The sequence below is a fragment of the Theropithecus gelada genome, chromosome 16, assembly GCF_003255815.1.
Source record: "Theropithecus gelada isolate Dixy chromosome 16, Tgel_1.0, whole genome shotgun sequence".
Taxonomy (NCBI): domain Eukaryota; kingdom Metazoa; phylum Chordata; class Mammalia; order Primates; family Cercopithecidae; genus Theropithecus; species Theropithecus gelada.
The window spans coordinates 1678175-1702141 of record NC_037684.1 but is presented as its reverse complement, the minus strand read 5'-3'; the positions used below and the strand labels follow the sequence as shown (position 1 = coordinate 1702141).

The 23967-nt window shown below is 37.5% G+C and overlaps 1 protein-coding gene across 2 annotated transcripts in view; it reads right to left on the bottom strand.

The window, feature by feature from the left end:
- Nucleotides 1–23967, bottom strand: part of NLK (nemo like kinase) — a 157971-nt gene that overhangs the window by 24033 nt on the left and 109971 nt on the right. For both annotated transcript variants that reach the window (XR_003116252.1, XM_025363136.1), the window contains exons 4-6: nt 9899–10005; nt 7532–7617; nt 2504–2713 (exon numbers count right to left, since the gene is read on the bottom strand). Coding sequence is in view for 1 of the 2 variants with exons in the window: in XM_025363136.1 (XP_025218921.1) it covers nt 2504–2713; nt 7532–7617; nt 9899–10005 (403 nt within the window). In the remaining variant the exon portion in view is untranslated. The remainder of the gene's footprint in view (nt 1–2503; nt 2714–7531; nt 7618–9898; nt 10006–23967) is intronic.

Sequence of the window (23967 nt, the reverse complement as noted above, 5' to 3'; positions counted from 1 at the left end):
TAGGTGATACTTTTGGATCTCTAATAACCACACTAAAGGCAGAAGGAAATGACTAGCTTCTAAAAACAAATTGAAACATTCAGAAAGTTGTCTAAAATGGGTCAGATCCATAGATGAGAAACACTTTTATGATGTCTGTTAGTATTGGGTAATTAAATCTCAAAGATACAGAGAAAATACAACAGGAAATAATGAATTCCATTAGAAGTTAGAGCCTTTTCCTATTTTAGATCTTCGTTTCTCACCCCAGCACACACCAACAATTAGACAGACATGAATTCTCCCGTAGTGGCTATGTCAGACTGCCAAACTGAAGATCTATGTATTTCTCTAGCAAATGAGATATCTGAACTCCAGTCCAGTTGCTTCACACTTTCCCTCACATATTTTTTGCAGCAGCAATTCAAGATTCTTGTTCCATATATAGGATTTGAATACCTCATTATTATTTTTTACTTAAGCTTTTCTGTATGCAAGGTAGTAGTCACATTCATTTTATGACAGCTTATGTCCAGATATGAGAGTCTTATAGGTTAAGTCTGTTAAACTTTACTTTCTAAAGAAATTGAAAAGTGAGTATTGTCAACAGTACCCAACATGAGATTACATATTATATGTACATAATTTTTTAACACCAGAATCAATTTTTAAGATGTAAAATTTAAAAAAGACAGTTTGAATGTATAGCATAGAAAAATTTAAATGTTGATAAAAGCAGATATAGTTTCTAACCTATTAGGTAAAAATTCTTTGTAGAAAAAGCATAAAAGAAATAGTTCTGTTTGGTCAAGTGCCTGAATTATTTACAAAGACACAGTAGTCAGTGTGATCTTTTAAAATGTCATTAATCAAATCTTAATATTCCTATGGTCAAAACCTTCATTTACGTTTTCTATCACACTTGGAATAAAATCTTAAGGCCTTATCATGTCATCATGGCCAGGTTCTTTCTCACTTTCTGACCTCATATCCTACAGCGTCTTCCATCACATGCCATCCCTCCAACATGCCATGCTTGTTCCTGCCTCAGGGGCTTTGTTATGGTGGTTGTCCCTCTTCTTGTAACTTCTTCAGCATCTTGCTGCCTCATTTTATGTGGGTGAAATGTTATCTCCTCAGAGAATCCTTTAGTGCCTGCTCTGCTCTGCCACCATTCTCTATCCCTAACCTGGCTACATTTTTCTTTATGGAACTTCCATTACTTGGGATCATATTTATTTGCATACTTATTTTTGTCTCATGTGAAAGTTTCACAAAGGTTAAGAACAACGCTGTCTTATTTACTGCTGTATCCCCAGCGTCCTGGCACACTACCACCATCGTAATTGCAAACATTTACAGAGTGCTTACTATGTGCCAGGCCCCATTTTCAGCTTTCCTGCTTCATTATACAATAATCCTCAGAACAGTTTTAGGGGCCAAAAAACAAAAAAAAAAAGAAGAAGAAAAAAAAAAAAGGAAGAGAGAGGTTAAGTAACTTACTCAAGATTTAACATAAGTGGTGTAGCTAGGATTTGAACCCACCAATCTGAGCTCATGGTTACTACATTATTTTCATGCAAGCGAATTAATAAAAATACCTAGTAATTATCCCAAGAAAATATGTGTAGTAGTGAATAATTACCTTTAAAGACAATTAAAGTAACATGTAGCTAACAAAGTAGCTTCTAAAGGATTCTCTGAGATTATATTTTAATCATCTCCTGATGTTCTCTGCCATATTTAGATATTTTAGTCCAATAATAAAAGTTAGAAATTTTCCTAAATGTTCAGATTTCAAGAAATCAACACAATAAAAATTTACATTCTAAGCACAAAGTGTAAGTACATTAAGTCACCAATACATTTTCAAGTCAGAGCCATTCACTTAGAAGGAAAAGAGGCCTTCTAACAACTGAAGATTATGCCTGTGCAAATTGTCACAGCAGAGCTCGCGGCTATGCATCAGTGCATATAATAATGTCAACAGGCCGGGTGCGGTGGCTCATGCTTGTAATCCCAGCACTTTGGGAGGCTGAGGCAGGTGGATCACCTGAGGTCAGGAGTTCGAGACCAGCCTGGCCAACACGGCAAAATCCTGTCTCTACTAAAAATACAAAAACTAGCCAGGTGTGGTGCAGCGCGCCTGTAATCTCAGCTACCTGGGAGGCTGAGGCAGGAGAATCGCTTGACCCTGGCAGGTGGAGGTTGCAGTGAGCCAAGATGGCACCATTGGACTCCAGCCTGGGCCACAAGAGCAAAACTCTGTCTCAAAAAATAAATAAATAAATAAAATAATAATTATAATAAATAAAGTCAATACACACTCTAAAGGCTCATGAGTTACAAAATGAATCTCTTTGTAATCTTCAACTTTTATAACTTTCTAAATTTTAAGTGAACCTGAATTTCCTAAAAGCAAATTAGACAGTATAATGAATAAGCCCAAGACACATGTGCAGGATAGATTTTTCCTTCAAATCTGTAATAGAATTGAAACTAAAGCCTTAAATTGAAATCATACCTGCTGAATGGGACTCTGTGCCTGAAACAATATTCTTCGTCCTAGTAGTTCTGCAAAGATACATCCCACAGACCAGATGTCAATAGCATTGCTGTAATGACGGCTGCCCATCAGGATTTCCGGAGCCCGGTAATACTGAGTAACAACTTCCTGAGTCATATGACGGGATTCATCTAATTCTTCCACTCTGGCCAATCCAAAATCACAAATCTAAACAGAAAAGGCAGTCAAAACATTGTCAAGCAAATACAAATGAAAGAGTAAAACAAAACATCAAAACCTTGATAGGGCACTGAACTTTGAAACTTTTTTTTTGAGACGGAGTCTTACCCTGTCACCCAGGCTGGAGGGCAGTGGCACAATCTCAGCTCACTGCAACCTCTGTTTCCCGGGTTCAAGGGATTCTCTTGCCTCAGCCTCCCAAATAGCTGGGACTACAGGTGCCCGCCACCACGCCTGGCTATTTTTTTTTGTGTGTGTGTGTGTGTGTGTATTTAGTAGAGAAGGGGTTTAACCATATTGGCCAGGCTGGTCTCAAACTCTTGATCTCAGGTGATCTACCTGCCTTGGCCTCCCAAAGTGCTGGGATTACAGGCGTGAGCCACTGCACCCAGCCACTCTGAAACACTTTTAATGATACAGGTATAGTATATTTATGTCAATATACAATCTGGTTTTATTTGGTTAGAGAGGAAAAAAGTCTCAAACCTACATCATTTTCTTAAAAATATTCTTCTCATCTTTATTAATAAAAACATGTCTGTTTTCAGTTGATAATCAAAGCAAAAAAACTAGGTGAACATAAACGACTTTATTTATTTTTAGACAGGGTCTCACTCTGTCTCACTGGCTGGAGTGCAGTGGCGTGATCGATCTGAGGCTCCTCCCACCTCAGCCTCCTGAGTAGCTGGGACTACAGGCACATGCTACCACGCCCGGCTAATTTTTGTGTTTTTTTTTTTTTTTTGTAGGGATGAGGTTTTGCCATGTTGTCCAGGCTGGTCCTGAACTCCTGAGTTCAAGCAATCTGCTTGCCTCAGCCTCCCAAAGTGCTGGGATTGATTACATGCGTGAGCTACTGCACCTGGCCAATTGCATACTTCTAGGTTTGATTTAGAGACCAACTGTTGGCCAGGCACAGTGGCTCATGCCTGTAACCCCAGGGATTGGGAGGCTGAGGTGAGAAGACTGCTTGAGAGATCAGGAGTTTAAGACCAGGCTGGACAACATAGCAAGATCTCAACTCTACAAAACAATTAAAAAAAAAAAATAGCTGGGCGTGGTGGTGTGCACTTGTAGTCCCAGCTATTCTGGAGGCTGAGGTGGGAGGACTGCATGAGCCCAGGAGTTTGAGACTACAGTGAGCTATTACTGTGCCACCACACTCCAGCCTGGGAGACAGAGTGAGATTGAGACCCTATCTTTAAAAAAAATTTAAAAACCATGACAAAACCAACTACTTTCAAGACTAGTTTATAGACAAAGATATCATAAGACAAAGGGGTGTATCTTGAAGGCTCCTTAGTGGAGACTATGCCTGTCGTCTTTATGAAATATATATAAATTTCTTTAAAGCAATGGGTTTCAAACTGACTTCAGTGGAATCTAGTTCTGACTTTAGGCATTCCATAAATATTATATCCAAACTCCACATGTACTTATCTATTTAAAATACAAATTCACACTCAAATGTATAACTACGTTAAAACGTAGTACACTGTAGAATACTAATGCTACTGGGTTCATTCATTTCTTCATGCCATACATATTTAAGTTAGTACTTGTTATATTACAGATGGTATGTTAGAGTCTGGAGATACAGTAATAAGTAATAAAAACTGGTTAACTTCTATACAAACTTAGAAATAAATCTTTTCTTGCTATTTCTGCTCAACTGAAAAGTATGCTGAGGGCTACAAGGTGAGCTATTAATAAACAGCAGCAGTGCCACCACCAGCAACTACTGCTTATCTTTAGGAATTAAAATTTTCTTGATATGGGGCAATCAAAACACAACAACTAGGAGCACTGAGGATGAGATCAGATAGTAATGGCCATCTAAACTCCAGTGTTCTCACTGATTAACTTTACAAGTCACAATATTGCAAGTGATAAAATACGATTTTAAATCTGTTTTCTAAATTGAAGTCCCCATATAAGATTTTATTTGAAAAAGAGTTCTGGCAGCTTAAAAAGAAAATCTGAAAACTCCGTTCTAAAGAAAACAAAATTTACTCCCCAATTTTTGGCAATCCCCTCTTTCTGATTTGAATCTACTATGTCTGGTTACATCAAATGAATTCAGATGTGTATGTAGGAATGAGTCAGTATGAAGCCACCATCTTAACAACTTAAGAATGCAGGAAAATTTTCCATACTATACAGATAAACCATATAACATAACAACAAAAGCCCAAGTTCATCAAATATGTTCAAACAACATATACATATATATTTTTTTGAGACAGTCTCACTCTGTCATCCGGACTGAAGTGCACTGACACGATCTCGGCTCACTGCAACCCCTGCCTCTCAGGTTCAAGCGATTCTCGTGCCTCAGCCTCCTGAGCAGCTGGGACTAGAGGCACGCGCCACCACGCCTGGCTAATTTTTATATTTTTAGTAGAGACAGGTTTTTGCCATGTTGGCCAGGCTTGTCTCAAATTCCTGGCCTCAAGTAATCCGCCCACCTCGGCCTTCCAGTGTTGGGATTACAGGCGTGAGCCACTGCGCCCGGCCAAAATAACATATAATATTTTTAAAACTCTATTACTTGGCCATGACTCTTGAGGGTATTTTAAAAAACTAAACCGACAAAAGGAAAGAACACAATTTTTTCTCGTATATGAAAAAAACCAACCAACCACCCATCCAACAAAAAATGACTTCTGTTATAAAGCAAATTCCTTATTAAAAACATCAGTATGATTTGTCATTTTTAGTAACTTATCTGGAAGACAACCTGAGTCCAAAATAGGAAGCTAACATGATCAGATAACTAAAAAAATTCCAGCAAAATTATCCATCTTGTGCTTAATAGGAAACAAAACACATTCACAATATGGAAGGATACCGATTTTTAAAAACGATTTTGTTATAATGATCTTCAATGTATTTGTATGTTTGAGAAGAAAGAACTAGTGTCTGTAGTCTAGCACTCTATTCTGGCTTTTTAAAAGTAGGCCTGTAAGATGAGTCAAAGGAGTGGAGCAAAATTGGTTTGTTCTGATTTGTGTGTTGTGTATTCATGAATGGCATTTTCCTTTAGTTGCCCATTCATACAGTCCGACATTATAAAACCATAACAGACAATTTGGAAAATGAACTTCAAGCAGTTAATGGCATCAAACATGACAGGTCCTGCACAAAATCCTGTGTGAAGTCTTCCAATCAAAAACCAAAAGAAGAAGAAATTGGCTTAAACGGTCATAAGATTGATTAGGTATGAATAGGACAAAAAAATTTCTAACTTTAAGGTTTAAAAATTTTTTTTTAAATAAAAACAATTATGGGGATAAGTTGCAAGTTCTCTTTAAAAAGTGAAAAGGTGGCAGGAAAAACTCAATAACCTATAGAAGAAATACTTTAGATTTTGGGGGCAATTAACTTCTCTGTGGAAACAAAAGACTGAATTACAACATCAGCTATTTTTAGGGAAAATATGAAAAACAGGTTTTCGTCTTTCTAGAGCTAAAATAAGGGTGAAGGCTCTTCAAGGCTATAACGAAGGGAGAACTTTCATTCATAAGCAGTATCATCCACCAGCTTTTCAAGAGAACTGACCTACAGTTCAGAGATATCATTTAAAATAAAAAATGAATTTTATTTATACATTTGGTTTTATTACTTAGTTTAACCACCAGCAACCTAAGTAATAATGATAGTCTTGATTATTTTTAAAGTGGGTAACATTTTAAAAACTTATTTTTCTTCTCAAATATAGCAGTTAAAGGCCCTTATTTCCAATTTCTATTATGAGGAAAAATATAGTGGACCTCTCTCTATTCAAGAGTTCTGCCAATACACATCTGTATTACAGGTAGGGAAATACAAATATGTGGACTTTGCTATTTGCAAGCCCCTTTTCAAATGAAAGACAATGGCTGTACTAGGGAAGAGAAGTAAAACTGAAACTGATGACTTGAAATTTTGGAACTACTAAATATAATTCTGTAACCAATTCCTCTTCAGAGGAATAATTAAGAATTGGCTACTATACATTATGGAAATACATTGAATAGGTGCCTATTACCCTTTTCTGGTTTGGCATTTTCACTTCTTTTTTTTTTTTTGGAGACAGGGTCTCACTCTGTCACCTAGGCTGGAGTGCAGTGGTGTGATCACAATTCACTGCAGCCTTGATGCTCTGGGCTCAGGCGATCCTCCTGTCTCAACCTTCTGAGTAGCTGGGACTACAGGCATGCACGACTATACCTGGCTAATTTTTGTATTTTTTATTGAGATGGGGTTTTGTTTGCCTAGGCTGGTCATGAACTGCCGGGCTCAAGCAATCTGCCCGCCTCAGCCTCCCAAAATGCTGGAATTATAAGGCATGAGCCACCGTGTCTGGCCAGCACTATCACTTTTAAATATGTTTCTACTTCTGACTTTGCTACCTTGGTCAAACAGCATATAGAAATGTTAGCTGTGTAAAAATGTAGATGGTCTTCCTAAAAGTCACACTTCATTCTCTTATATAAACAGATGCTTGCTGTTCTAATATTTCTTCTGATATGTGCTTCTTTTAATAATGGAACAATCTGTAAAGGAGTCACCTTCTCCATTCTTTCTAGCTACACTGTAATTCCAATTTCAGAGTTTCTAAAACATAGGCAAACTATCATGAAAAGAACATGAGGCAGGACTACAAATTATTACTATGGCTATGAGTAGTGATATGGAGAAAACTGGGTTAACTTTTGGTAAAGTAATGGAAATGAACTTATTTCTTTCACAAAAATATGTTGTTCTTTAACCTGCCTTGACATTCTGATTTTTCCCAGGTATTTAAATAAACTGAAAAGCTACCTTTAGAACACAGTTGCTGTTCACAAGGAGATTCCCTGGCTTAATGTCTCGATGTAAAATGCCAGCTGAATGCAGATATTTCAAACCTGAAATAACAAACAGATTTAATTGCAGATATTTAATTCCTTTTACTCAACCAATAATTTTTTAAAAACCTTGGAAGAAAACAGTAGAGGATTTAAAATTGTTCCCTAAATAACTGCATAACGAACATTATTAAAAGCTAGTCTCACCTCAAAATACCATAATTTTGCTACAGTAAAAATGTCACCAAAGGTTTGCAAAGTGTAGAGATAATGTCTATAATTTCAACAATTATGTAGGTTTAAATACAGATAAGCTTCTTAGGCACTCGAGTTAAGACCATATTAATAACCTTAGGTTGCTAGTCAGTGTGGCTATTGGACTGCTGTTATTGATACTCTTAACCTGCAACTCGGAGCCTTCTCCAACAAAACAGTTTCCGTTAACCCACATGGAGTCTTTCCCAGGACAAGTGTTTCACTGGTAAGACAAAATTCAGGAACTTGCCCACACTGTCAGTAGTATTCTTTACCACTCAGAATCAGGAGGGTAATGAACCACTTTAAAAATATTTCTGACATCTTAGAAGACCAGTGCCTTCATTCAGTACTGCTAAAGGTCCCAGCCTCAACGTTGAGTCCTTTTTGTGTGCGTTTTTCCTTTTCTTTTCTTTCTTTTTTTTTTTTTTTTTTATTTGAGACAGGGTCTTACTCTGTAACCTAGGCAGGAGTGTGGTGGTATGATCACAGCTCACTGAAACCTCAACTTTCCTGGCTCAAGCCATGCTCCCACCTCAGGCTCCTGAGAAGCGGGAACTATGGGCATGTACCACCATATCCGGCTAATGGGCTGAGTCTTTTTTGGATAAAATGTAGCAAATCACATTTTTCACAAGTACAAAAAGAGCCAATATCTTCCCCATTTTCCCCTACCACAGAATATGAACAAATCTATTGGAGGTGAACATTTTTAGTTTTTTTGAGACGGAGTCTCACTGTGTCGCTCAGGCTGGAGTACAGTGACACGATCTCAGCTCACTGCAGCCTCCATCTCCCAGGTTCACTTGATTCTCCTGCCTCAGCCTCCCAAGTAGCTGAGACTACAGGCGAGCGCCACCATGCCCGGCTAAGTTTTGTATTTGTTTAAAGTAGAGTGTAGTTTTGCCATGTTGGCCAGGCTGGTCTTGAATTTCTGACCTCAGATGATCTGCCTGCCTCAGCATCCCAAAGTGCTGTGATTACCGGCATGAATCACCATGCCTGGCCTGGAGGTGAGCTTTTTAGTTTTAATATTGCTTATGTGGCCAGGTGCAGTGGCTCACGTCTGTAATCCCAGACCTTTGGGAGGCTAAGGTAAGCGGATCACGAGGCTCAGGAGATCAAGATCATCCTGGCTAATATGGTGAAACCCCATCTCTACTGAAAATACAAAAAAACTAGCTGGGCATGGTGGCAGGCGTCTGTAGTCCCAGCTACTTGGGAGGCTGAGGCAGAAGAATGGCGTGAACCTGGGAGGCAAAGCTTACAGTGAGCCGAGATTGTGCCACTGCACTCCAGCCTGGGCGACACAGTGAGACTCTGTCTGGGGAAAAAAAAAAAAAAAAAAAAAGCTTATGTATTTTCATCCTTTTGGCATTTATTTTTCAATCGCTATAAAGAATCTCTTAATTCTATGAATTCTGGGGCGGGTGTGGGGGGAAGTATTTTACTTACTAGGTAAGAAAGCTGTTTTAGGCAAAATTCTCATGGACATACTTGATGGCCAGAAGTGTCAATAATGTTGGCCCAAATCCTTTCTCAGTCAAGTACGTGCTCTTTAATGAGCCAGTCTAGAGTTATTTAGCTGGCTCTGTTTATTGGTCTTCCCAATCTACTTTGGTTTTAAGGGTCATTTTGTTTCTCTGGAGTTGGCTTCAGGTATGCCAGCCAATACTCAGACAGGCCCACCTACTGTTGGCTTGCAGGACGGACGTCATCCATAGGGGATATAGTCACTTTTCACCTGAGTCGTCTGATGACACATATTCCTATTCTGTTGAAAACTAAAGGCTGTTTTGTGAACTTGTGACAAACCATCCTGCTTATTCACCTAGATTAGCCCACTCAACTGCCTAATGAATTTGACAGGGCTTTCTCTTTCATTACTGAAAACAAGAAATATTTGGCAACCCTAAAAAGCTTCTTCATTAACATTAAATATAGAAATTATAAAATATGCTTTGTCAAAAGAAAAAAGTCTTTAGAGAAGAAGAAAACCTTGGAAGGTCAGATTAAAGTCTAAATGAGAAGCAAAACATTTCATTTACAGTGTGACAGCACCTTTTTCTTCATAAAGAAATCTTACCTCGCAAAATCTGATAAAGAAAAACTTTGACATGATCTGAGCTGAGTGGTTGAGGAGAGACGATAATTTTATGTAGGTCACTCTGCATCAATTCTGTGACAACATATCTTGAAGTTTTAAGTTAAGGAGAGTTCAACAAATTCAGTCCCCTACCCCCTCAAAGTGGTGACCAGATCCAAAAAATAACTTCCATTTTCAAGGCTGGAAAAATGGGCAAAGAAAGCTTCTAGACAGCATGACATAGGTGAGAATTCCAGCCCTCACAAGATAAAACACTACTAAAATCAAAAGAACTTACATGTTTAAAAGTCAGCAGGAGTAAACGACCAAATGATTTCCTTATAATCACCATTATAAAAGACAAAACCAAAGGTAAACATTTTAAATAACAGCCAGGCCAGGAAAAGTATGACGACCAAACAGTCTTGAGTTCTACTTAGACATGTTACAGGAATGTCCTCTGAATCCAAACAAATGGGGATTGGTGATCTCATCTTAGACCACCATGACACCAATGGAAAAGATCACGACCTATCCAAGGGCCGTGGCTTGTTTCATTATAAAATATGGTATTCCTAAACACATGTAAAGTAATTAGTTAAGTCTCTCCACAATCTTAGTAATTTAGTTCTTTTATTATTTAACTTTGTATGTATTTATGAAACACCCCTCCCCACTACCACCAGTAGATTTCAAGCTTCCTATACGTTGTACTCTGTTGTATGTCTAGGGTTTTGCTCAATGGACACGTGGCAGATGATTAAAGGCTGGAGCCTGGAGAGCCATGGAGATATGGAATCCAAGACTCTTGTGAAGCACATGAGTGTTAGATACATTAGAGAAGCAAAAGTATGGTAAATCTTATAATTATAAAGTATTAAGTTTTCTTAAGACAATTTCTAATTTAATGTTTTAGCAAAAACAAGTAGGAAAGGGGATAACTTGGGAACAGGGAGGAGAAATGATAACAGCCTTTGACAAAAGCAGTTGAAAATTCCCTCCTCCTCGAGACATTATTTCCAAATTGCTTTAGTCTCCTTTTTTCTTCAACCACTGTACGTTGAAATGCCCCATGGCTGCTGGTCCTCAGTCCTCTTCCCTATCCATACTCATGGATACTTGGATCCAGTCCCATGTCTTCAAATAATATCCATGCTGATGACTCCTAAATTTCTCTCTCTAGTTAATCTTCTTTCCTTAAGTGCAGACTTGTATATCAAACTGCCTATTATTTCCCCTGGATACCTAATTGACATTTCAAACTAACAAGTCCAAAACTGTCCAAATCTTTCTTAGTTGCTCGCACCACAAACCACATCAAGGAGTTATCCTTGACTCGCCCTTTCTCTTTCACTATACCTCCAATTTTCAGAAAATCCTTCAAAATTTAGCCAGAATTAACGCCACTTCTTATATCCACTGCTACTACTCTGGCCCAAGACTGCTATATTTCTAAAACACAGCAGCCAGGATAATTTTTTTTTACTATTATATTTTTTATTTTGCCTATATACTGAAATTTACTTTATTATATAGGAAATATAATTTTTAAGGCTTTATTAGACATTCTAAGATATTTTAGTCTTAGGTTTTATCATCCAGATTCTTTCCAAAGAAATATATTCTACTTCGTAATGAAAGTTAATGAGAAAATGATATTTGGCATGTAGGATTCACTTATAGGACAGTTTTCAGTGACATGTTAAAATTATTCTATAAAATGATGAAGAGTTAAATAATGACATCAGGGTTACAGTTTTTAATGTTTTTATTCAAACTGTTTTTCTTAAAAAATTTTCAAACACACAAAAAATTACACAGAGATGACCCATATACACACTTACCACCTAGAATCTACACTGCATATTTTGCTATATTTGTTTTGTCACACATCTATCTATTGCTCTTTCCATCCATCAATTCATCCAAAACTGGATGCATGTCACAGAATGATCTTGTAGGATGAAGGCCAAATTATGTCATTTTTCTGCAAAAGCTTTCCATTTCATTTAAGAGCAAACGCCAGTCTTTAAAATGGTCTCACAGGCCATAAATCATTTGGCCTTCTTACTTCTCTGACCTCTTCTATTGTTTTCTTCCTGGATATTCTCTGAACGTACTAGACACACTCCAACCTTAGGCCTTAGCTATTCCCTCTTCACAGACTGTACTTCCTGACATCTATTTGTTAACTCTTTCACGTCCTTTGTGGTTTTGCTCCAATTTTATCTTTCAAATGAGGCCTACCTCAACCACTCTGACACTACAGTCAGGTGTTGTATAATGATGTTTGGTTGATGATAGACCACATGTATAAAGGTGGTCCCATAGATTGTAATGGTGCTGAAAAGTCCTATTGTATTGCCTAGGGGTGTCTTGGTGACTAACCCTGTGTAGGCTTAGGCTAATGTATATGTTTGTGTCTTATTTTAAAAAGTGAAAAAGCAACTCAGACCTCAACTCTACAAAAAATTTAGCCAGGTGTGGTGGCTTGCGCCTGTAGTCCCAGCAGTTACTGAGGACACTGACGTGGAAGGATTACCTGACCCTGGGAGGTCAAGGTTGCAGTGAGCCATGACTGCACCACTGCAATCCAGCCTAGGCAACAGAGTGAGAAAAATAAATAAATAAAAAGAAAAAAAATTTTTTATATAGCTGTACAATGTCCCTGTGTTTTAAGCTAAGTGTTAATACAAAAGAGTAAAATATTTAACAAAATTAAAAAGTTTAGAAAGTAAAAAAGTTACAGTAAGCTAGGGTTAATTTATATTAAAGAAACATTAAAAAAGAAACTTGGGGGGGGAGGAGGAAAAAAATAAACTTAGTGTAGCTTAACAGCACAGAGTTTATAAAGTCTATAGTAATGCACGGTAATGTTTTAGGCGTTCAGATTCACTCACCACTCACTGACACACCCAGAGCAATTTCCAGTTAAGTGCCCTATACAGGTGTACCATTTTTATCTTTTATATCATATTTTTACTGTACCTTTTCTATGTTCAGATATGTTTAGATATATAAATACTTACTGTGTTAAAACTGCCTACAGTATTCAGTACGGTAACAGGTTGTACACTTGTACAGGTTTGTAGCCTAGGAGCAATAGGTTATACCACACAGCTTAGGTGTGTAATAGGCTAGACCATCTAGGTTTGTGTAACAACTTGTACTCCCTGTCTACTTGCTATCCCCTTGCACAGCTTTACTTTTTCTTCTTCCCTTAGTAGTTATTATCCTATAATTTCCTTATGTTTATTCTGTCTGTATTGCCAAGCCTGCACCATGAAGGCAAGGGTTTTTGTCTTTGTTCACAAATCTATCCCAAACTCTTCGAATAGTGTCTGCACATAGTAGGTCCCTATAAATATTTGATGAATTAATGTATATTGAGTACCTGTTAGGTACTAGGTACTCTACTAAGTATTTTAAATATATAATCTCATCTAATTTTCACAGTTACTCTACAAGGTATGTAGTGGTACCCTAAATTTAGATAAAGAAACTGACATTAACAGAAGACAACCTGCCTATGGTTACATAGTAGTGAAGCTTTTAGATCTGATCATGTCTAACATTGCTTCAATGGTTCTATGCAATTTTGGATTTATCTTCTTTTCTTATTCTTTTTTTAAAGTAACATTTTTAAAAACTCTAATAAAGTAGGCCAGGTGGGTGGCTCATGCCTGTAACCCCAGCACTTTGGCAAGCCCAGGAGGGTGGACTGCTTGAGCCCAGGAGCTCGAGACCAGCCTGGGCAACATGGAGAAATCCCATCTCTATAAAAAATTCAAGAAATAGGTCAGGTGCGGTGGCTCACGCCTGTAATCCCAGCACTTTGGGAGGCTGAGGCAAGTGGATCACTTGAAGTCAGGAGTTTGAGACCAGCCTGGCCAACATGGTGAAACCGTCTCTCTACTAAAAATACAAAAACTAGCTTGATGTGGTGGCGGGTACCTATAGTCCCACTTATTTGGAGGCTGAGGCAGGAGAACCACTTTAACACAGGAGGCAGAGGTTGCAGTGAGCTGAGATCGTGCCACTGCACTCCAGCCTGGGTGACAGAGCAAGACTTTGTCTTAAAAAAAAATTTTTTTTTAAGAAATAGATGAGCATTGTGGCTGGTGCCTGTAGTCCCAGCTACTCAGCAGGCTGAGGTGGGAGGATCACTTGAGCCCGGGAGGCAGGGGTTGCAGTGAGCCCTGATCTTGCCACTGCACTCCAGCCTGGGTAACAGAGTGAGACCCTGTCTCAAAAAAAACAAAAACCCCCACAACTATCACTAAATATACTAAATGTTCATTGCATTCTTTATAGAATAATTTCAACTAATAAATGCAGAAACAATTATAGAATTAGGAAAAAAATCACGGTTTTGCAATCTCTGGAGCTAGGCACCATCAATGGCTGGTAAAATCACTTGAAAAGGATGAGTGTGAGACTGACATCACTTCAATCCACCACTCAATCTTAGCATAATTTAATGTGGAACAAGAATATTATGTTTGTGATATGCACAACACTGTCTAGAAGTATTCATGCCCCCAAAAACTTAATTTGAATGTAATCAATCATCTAGCTCTAATGACCAGTTAACTACAAATATGTGGAATTAAAAAACAAGACATTAAGAAGAAGCAATCTGCTAAACACACAATGTGGACCACTCTTCAGGAAAAAATTATCTAACAAATCAATGACCATCCCCCTCCCACTGCCACAAAAAAAAATGTGTGTTATGGGGTGAAGGGCAGGCAGAAATGTTTGGGATAAGAGACTCAAGAGACATAATAACCATACATACATGTGAACTTTGTTTAGATCCTTATTCAAAAAGTGACTCTTGAGGCAATCAGAGAACAGATATTAAGGAATTAGCTAATTTTATTAGGTGTGATAATGGCATAATGGGTTTTCAAGATACTTATCTGTTAGAAATTCACATTTAAGTATTTATAGGTGGGATAATGTGATGTTTGGTTATCTACTTTAAAATACTCCAGCCTTCCTTTCCCTTCCCCTCAATAAAAAGGAATAGAGGAAATGAGATTGGCAAAATGATTAAATATTGTTAAAGCTGAGCATGAGGTACATAAGTTATATACTTACATACTACTACCTCTCATATTTTTGTATATATTTTTGCATATTTTGTATATATTTTTATATATTTTGAAAATTTCCATAATAGTTTTCTTAAACTTCATTGTAGAAAATGTAAAATATATTTTAAAAGCAAGAATATTAAAAATATCCAGAATTCTACCTCTTTGGGTGAACTATAACATTTTGATGAAAATAATCTGCATGAGTACATGCATGTATATTTAAAATAAAACTGGTATTATATACATTGTTCCTTTTTTTTAATACTTTAAGTTCTAGGGTACATGTGCACAATGTGCAGGTTACATATACATGAGCCATGTTGGTTTGCTGCACCTATCAAATCGTCATTTACATTACATATTTCTTCTAATGCTATCCCACCCCCAGCCCCCCACCCCTTGACAGGCCCTGGGGTGTGATGTTCCCTGCCCTGTGTGCAAGTGTTCTCATTGTTCAATTCCCACCTATGAGTGAGAATATGCTGTGTTTGGTTTTCTGTCCTTGTGACAGTTTGCTGAGAATGATGGTTTCCAGTTTCATCCATGTCCCTGCAAAGGACGTGAACTCATCCTTTTTTATGGCTGCATAGTATTCCGTGGTGTATATGTGCCACATTTTCTTAATCCAGTCTATCATTGATGGACATTTGGGTTGGTTCCAAGTCTTTTGCTATTGTGAATAGCAAAAGTGCCACAATAAACATATGTGTGCATATGCCTTTATAGCAGCATGATTTATAAGGAATTCCTTGCTTATCGCATTCAATGGTCTAATAATGCAGAATTTTAATGACTGCATAGTGTTCTAACGTGTGGATATATTATAATTCATTTAACCAAGTGATCATTGTTAAAAAGCTATTTCTAATTTTACTTTTTACTATTTTATTTTTTGAGATGGAGTCTTGCTCTGTCACCCAGGCTGGAGTGGAGTGCCGTGATCTCGGCTCAGAATTCTGCAGCCTCCATGTCCCAGGTTCAAGCGATCCTCGTGCCTCAGCCTCCCGAGTAGCTAGCATTAGAAGCGCACACCACTGTGCCCGACTAATTTTTGTATTTTTAGTAGAGATGGGGTTTCGTCATGTTGGCCAGGCTGGTTTTTAACTCCTGACCTCAAGTGATCTGCCCACCTCAGTATCCCAAAGTGCTGGGATTACAGGTGTGAGCCACTGAGACTGGCCTATTTTTAACTATTTTAAATAACCTTGAGATAAACATCCTATACATAGAATTTTATGTGGATCTGAGGATATTATATATACTTTTAAAAAGTTTTAAAATACTGTAAACTCCATGATATTATATATATTCTTTTATATCATTTTACATGCTTAAATAGTACTCCATTTTACGTAATATGTCAGGAGTTAAGTCATCTCCTGCCACTGGATGTTTACAATATTATTGTTTCACTATTATGTAGCTCTGTGGGAGTGCTTAGAGCTTTAAGGTATTATTTCATGAGGAACCCTCAATTATATATAGATCCTCCTTCCTGGGTCAAGCATTTATTCAGAAGAGTTCTCCAATCTTCCTTCTTAGGATGAATAGGTCAGGCTGCCAGAATTCTATGTTAGTGGGTGTCCAGGGAATAAACTTTTAGTCTCCAGCAGGGTGGGGGAAGATCTGAGCATCTTACTACTTCTAAAACAGTCTTGCAACCAATCCGATGTTTAGGCCCACCTGTATCCCCACTTTCTGAGATAATTGATGCCTCTAATTCCTGAGACTTTCTGTAGCAAGAACCAACCTGTTTCTGGGTTCTCATTACTGCCACCTTAGATTTCTGCCTTTTCTAGTCTGAATTTTTAACCCTTTAGTGAAATTTAAGGGGACTACAGGAAGGAATGGTAGTAAAGATTTATGTTCTATCCACTGTGTTTTAAGGATGAAAACTCTTTACATGTTTATTGGCCACACATATGTGTGACCATGAAAGACAGAAAAAAAAAAAAAAAAGGAAAAGCAAGAGAGCAAACTGTTCCTGTCCTTTGCTCAATTTTCTACAGGGGTGATAATTTTTTTGTAATACTGCTTCTCATAGTAAGGATATTAACCTGCTAGTATGTACTGAAAATTTCTTTTCCACTAGGAATTCACAGGATGGTGATATAAAAAAACTGCTGCTTGCACCTTTAAGTCTTAATCAGAAGTCCCAATATTCCTGAGTTGCACTGGTTCCAGAATTCTCAAGGGAGAGGAAACAAAGGACCATTACACAGAAAAAACCCAAACAACAAAACAAAAACAAAAATTTCACAATTGCCATCCCTGTATTAAGTGTTTTGTTATGTTCTGAGTATCTGTGTCTTCCCAAAAATTCATAGGGTGAAATGCTAACCCCCAAGAAGATGTGATTAAGAGGTGGGACCTTTGGGAGGTGATTAGGTCATAAGGGGAGAGCCTCTCTATAAAAAGAGGCCTAATGGAGTTTGTCAGTCCTTTCCACAATGTTAGGTTATAGTTAAAGACTGTCAACTAGGAAATGGGCCCTCAGCAGACACCAAATCTGCCAGTACTGTGATTTTGGACTTCCCAGCCTCCAGAACTGTCAGAAATAAATTAGTGTTGTTTATAAACCACTCAGTTTACAGCATTTTATTATAGCAGAATGGATGGACTAAGACAGTTATCAACTTGAGCTTTTTTTTTCTTGAGGCGGAATTTCACTCTTGTTGCCCAGGCTGGAGCGCAATGGCATGATCTCAGCTCACCACAACCTCCACCTCCCAGGTTCAAGCTATTCTCCTGCCTCAGCCTCCTGAGTAGCTGGGATTACAGGCATGTGCCACCACGCCCGGCTAATCTTTATATTTTTAGTAGAGATAGGGTTTCTCCATGTTGGTCAGGCTGGTACTGAACTCCCGACCTCAGGTGATCTGCCTGCCTCGGCCTCTCAAAGTGCTGGGATTACAGGTGTGAGCCACCGGGCCTGGCCGAAACTTGAGCTCTTATACAGGAAAAAAAAAAAATAATAATAATCCTGAAGTACCAATGGCCAGGCATGGTGGCTCATGCCTGTAATCCCAACATTTTGGGAGGTCAAGGCAGAAGGATTACTTAAACTCACCAGTTCAAGACCTGCCTGGGCATCTTAACGACATCCTGTCTCTATAAAAAAAATAAAGTTAGCTGGGCATGGTGGCATGCATCTGTAGTCCCGGCTACTAGGGAGGCTGAGGTGGGAGGATCACTTGAGCCTAGGAGGTCGACGCTGCGGTGAGCCATGATTGTACCACTGCACTCCCACCTGGGTGACAGAGTGAGTCCCTGTCTCAAAAAAAAAGTATAAAGCATTTATGTGTATGGGATGTCAGTCAGATCTGCTGAGTTTATTGACTTTTTTTTTTTGCTTTTGCCAGGATTGAAGAGTTCTTCCATGGATGTGAAGAACAGATTATATTCTATTCTACTTCACATATCTTCAAAATTGGCAGCCAAGTTGTGATGCCAGAATCCTTACTGTTAGTAGTGACAGTTGGTAAGCTCGCAAGCAGCGGAGAGAAAACATCTTAATTTTCAAGTTTATCAGGTTGAAATCACAGTGCTGGCACTTGGAAAATCTTGCTTTGACTTATAAATTTATAAATGAAATAAACTGATACAAAAGCCAAAAACAGAGAATAAGCATGAAATAATGTCATATGCTTTCTTCTAACAGTGACTACATTTTCAAAGAAAGGAGAAAATGGAAAACTGACTGGAGGGAGTACTGTTCTAAGCAGATATTTTATAACTAAGTACTCATTTCAGAAAAAGAAATCTGACATTTCATCTAGCATTATGAAACCTATCAGGTCAGGGTGTTGCTCACCCTATACCTGCTGGATTTGAATGGACAAACTGAACTATTTTTGACCAACAATAACACTTTCATATGATTCAACACTGAGCAAAGTATTACCAGATATCAAAAAACTGAAAAGGTATTCAAAATGAATATAGAGCATGATTTCAAATGGTAAGTCAATTCCTTCATACTAAGACCACATACACACATGCATAATTTCTCACAAAATATAAACTAGCAGGCCTTCTGCTAAGCACAAATGACTACATCACTATGTCACTATCTTCAGGATCCATGAACTTCAAAAACCTTTCATTCAACCTTCTATGATCTATTATAATATTTAAGAAAGGAGAGTTTAAAATAATGCTACTTTTATATCTCTGCTTCTTGAGAAGATGACAGGTTGGGTTAAAAAAGAATAGGGGCAGGTTAATTAACTTTAATTAACCGGAAAGTTCAGGGCAAAATACATAGAGCTCCTGTCTACCTCTACCATTTCCCATTTACCCTTGTGCAGAAATGCTTTCCCTTTCTTTAGTATCTTTTAAACATAAAAGACTGGAAAATTTTAAATATAGGATTTTTATAAAGTGATTAAAACAGCCACTTTGCAGAGAATACGTTTTGTCAAGCTTTAGTTTAGCAAAGTAAATTCTTAGGGGAAATACATTTTTCACTCCATGAATAATGCAGTATTTTTCTTTATAGAAAACAATGTAACAACCAGGCCAACATTTTAAAATTTTCTTTGGAAAATAATTCCTGAATTTGAAGCTCTAACAATATAGCTTCAAAAATTCAGAAGCAATACACACCACCTTATGATACGGTTTTTGCTTTGCTCTAGCAGAAATCCTCTGAAGTCTCAATCCCCAGCATAATGTCTCCCAGATGTCTCAACTAGTTGCCATGCCAACTAAAGCAGCTTAAATTAAATGAGGTCCTGAAACGGCACCTGCATCACTCCAGGTCTGTTGCACATTAAATAAAGCTCTCTTGACAGGGATTCAGAGGTGCCATTAACTTGAACAGCATCTATCTGATTATTGTTTCTGAGAAATTTAACGAGGGTCTCCAAACAAGAGTGGAAACAGGGTGCTCCTTCCCTCTGCCGGTCTTTCTAAATGGGACAGCCACTCCAACAGCTGGTGCACCCACTGGGTCAATGAATTTGCTATGGCCCTTTAAGTTACCATTGGATGAAGATAAACTATAGGACCAAAGTTAAGGCTTTCAGAAGAATATGAGCAGATTAACCACCTCTCCTATTTAAACGTGCCATTAAAAATATGATTGTTAAAAACACACTGTGCATGGTATGCCAACCTCAAAGTGATTTGAACAGCCCTACTATAAAACAAATTGCTGCTGATTGCAGCAATTAGTTAAGTAGCTCCATGAAATATGGATTCCAAATGTACTGATTTGCTTCAAAAAAAAAAAAAAAACCTGAATGATGCAAATGTTTTGGTGGGGGTGGGGGAGGAGGGTAGCTCTGATGTCTCAGGTGCCCAAGAGAAATAACAATGTCTCTGTATTGTTTTAAAGAGTTAATTTTTAAAAATAATATTTCGAGCTTTTTTACTGCTTTCTCATGTTAGTCACTGGAGAATATCACTTAAAAGAAACACAAACTTGGGCTAGAGAGCTTAGATTCTTTACCCAAGGTCACATTCCCAGTCAGTAAAAAGCCAAGACTAGCTCAGGTTTCCTGACTCCTCATCTAGTGCTCTCTCCACTCCCGCCAAGCTGTTTCCCATGGAAACTTGCCTTTACAGGTCTGCTATTCCAATTTCTTAACCAAATATCACCACCATATGCAGGTTTCTATGAAACAAAAAACAGTTGAATTATTCTTAATTATGGGCTATGAGGAGAAGAAAAGGAGAAAGGATGTTAATATTTGAAGCTACTATGTGCCACTTCATATGTGATCTCATTTAATCTTCATAACACCTACTTTATAGCTGCTGTATTTCTATTTAAGAAATAAGCACACTGAGGCTGGGAGAGGTTAAGCTGCTCTACACAGTTTCCATTTAAATCTAGACTGTAATGATTCTGAAGTCTGACCCTTTCCATGAAGTTATATTACCTCTATTTGTTTACTATTAAAAGAGAAAACGAAATACATAAGACTGCCATTACTTAAATGTTGCAAAAACCAGGCTTCAAGCAAAATCAGAAAATCAATATTGTATTACATAATGTGGTATTCCCTCCCTTGCCATGTTTTTTCCAAATAAGAAGTCACTGTCTTCATTCTTCAACAAATTTTGAATAGCAGCATGTACAAGATGCCAATCTAGATACTAGAAATGCAGTGGTGTACAAGACAGCCCACTGCTTTCACTGAGAAACTCAACAGCCTAACAAGGGAGACAGACAATTAAATAAGCAACTGCAATTCACTCAAAGATTACAACACTGTTACGGCTATTCATCTCATAAAGTTCCTTAGGTTCGAATTGAATAAGCCAGACTTGCCATCATAGAGCCACCAGGAATAAAAGCAACAAAGTTGCACAACAAAGATATATTCTTCTAAAGAGATAAATCTCTAAATTAGAATTACTAATTTCCAATAACTAAAGAGATTTCAACAAGTGAGAAACCATAAAAAAAAAAAGCTTTCTTCAGCACCTACAAATTACTGCATCAGATGTGCAAACTAGTTGGCAATTTATCTATACTGTATAAAAAACATATACACTCATATTTGGTTTCCTAAAATGGTTCATCCTTAACAATTTATTTAAGCCAGGCACAGTGACTCATATCTATTAACCCGGCATTTTGGGAGACCGAGGCAGGAAGATCACTTATGGTCAGAAGTTCGAGACCAGCCTGGGCAACATAAAGAGATCTTGTCTCTACAAAAAAAATTTAAAAATTAGCTGGCTGTGGTGGTGCGCACCTGTATTCCCAGCTACTTGTGCCTAAGATGAAAGGATTTTAAGTTTAAGCTCAGGAGTTCGAGGCTGCAGTGAGCCCTGATTGCCACTGCACTCCAGCCTTGGCGACAGAGCAAGACCCTGTCTCCAAAAAAAAAAAAAAAAAAAGTTTTTTATAAACAACATGAAAAGTAATAAAAATAAAATGAACATTTATTGAGTGCTCACTATTTGCAAGACACTTCTTTAAGTACTTTATATGAACTATTTCATGAATCCCCACAACACAAATAGCAAGTTATGCTAAAAAACTAATTTTTCTCTTTTTGAGGTTTAGTATTTCCTTTCGGAAGAAATTGAATCCAAAGACACCTGAAGTAACTGCTCAATCTACCCAAGTACTTTTATTCATTTCTTCCAGCACCTGAATTTTAGTTTTAGTTCTGTTACTGGCAGAACACAACCACAAATAAGAAATAATCCCACATTTGCGGAGGATTTATCTGTTTGCTGAAAAGTATTTTTGAGCTTACCATGCCACTTTTAACATAGGTCACCTCATTTAATCCTTATAACAACATGTGGCTATTTCCACATAATAAGTCTAAACTGCTAGTGAAGAAATGTCTGACAAATAATGATAACCTTTTGGCCAATGACTTAAAAATAAAAAGGATAAAAAAATCAAGAGGCAAATTTTGCTACCTCATTCTCTTTATCTCAGTGTCTCTTTCCACCTCCTGAGTATTTACTTCCTTCAAGTCTTTTACCTCTTACCCTTCTTTAGTCAAATTATAAAAATAACCTTGACAATACAAGAAACATTTTCCCTGCACTTATGAATCATATATGCTTAAATAGCTTCATATCCCCTCATATTTTTTAAGTGCATGAGAACTAAAAAGTTAGTGTATACATACGTATAAATGTTTATATGTATGTGTACAAAAGAAAAGGAACTCCTGGCTACTTTTATGTGTGTAGGGGGGGTACAGGGCTTGGACTAGTAGCCCTTTACAGATTTGTTTTTAAAGTCTAAATTAGAGATTGCTGGAAATATAGGACAGGCCTTTGATGGTAGATAAAAGTTAAAAATATAAGTTTGGGAATAATTAGATAGTGTAAAAAATAACAATTTCTACTTTCTACTAAATGAAATATGCCACAGTGAGGTATTTATTTGCATTTGGTTACAATCTTCTTTTTATTCGCATAAAAGTTTATCTTAAAAATATTTTTTCCATTTCCTTCCTTTTATTAAAAAACTTGGATATTAAAATTATGGAAGCCTGTCACCATTAATGGGTTTCAAATTCAACCTTAAAAACATGACGTTCTTTAGAATAATGCAACCAGTGTCAGCAGCTGAACTGTTAGTGGACAGTGCCCAAATATAATAAGCAGATTCCCACAAAGTTTGCTGAGAAGAAAACGTTTTCATGGAGGACAGAATTTGAGGCAAGAAAAAGCAAGAAATGAGACATCTTCTGAAGATCAAGGACATTAGATGGGAACATATTAGAGATATCAAAAAGGGAGAGAACAAAGAGGGGTGCTTAGAATTAAAAATAGGCCTGTACAATTTTCTCTGATGCAAAAAAGATTATGGGCAAGAAGACCAGGAAACTAATCTATAGCTTGGCAGCCATCTACACCTCAATGATAAGCCTCTCCTGACCTCTTGCTCCAATTAAAGCAGATCTGTACCATGATCAATATTTGTTTAACCCACCTCTACGATGCTGCATCTATTTTAGGAAGTAATTTAAGAATGCATGATAATCAGCCTCACACCAGAAATACTGACTACCCCAACTGTCAAAGGTAATTCTTCAGAAAAAGCTACACAGTCACCACAGAAACAAATGCTGACATCAAATTCTGACCTTCAATTACAAATAAGATGATTGAGTACTTTTCTGTTTTTAGGAAGTCATGATTACTCAGGCAGTCTCAGAGCCTGCAGGACTGGTGCCAACAGCATCTTTGTTTAACCATCATCATTAGCATCAATAAACACTGACTGGGTACTAAGTGGGTGTAGAGAACATGTTAACTCAATGACAAGACAGAGAAAAAAGATGGATGAACGCAAGGCAATAGCCAAGAGGTTGGAAAAAGACTGACACTGACATGTAAAAATCAAGGAGAGGGCAAGAAGGCGCAAAAATATTTTAAAATAAATGAACAAAGTCGTCTGACTGAAAAACAGCTTAAATTTACTGAAATTTTCTGTGTTAGGCATCCAGCTTTAAATTTATTTTGCCTCACCTACTC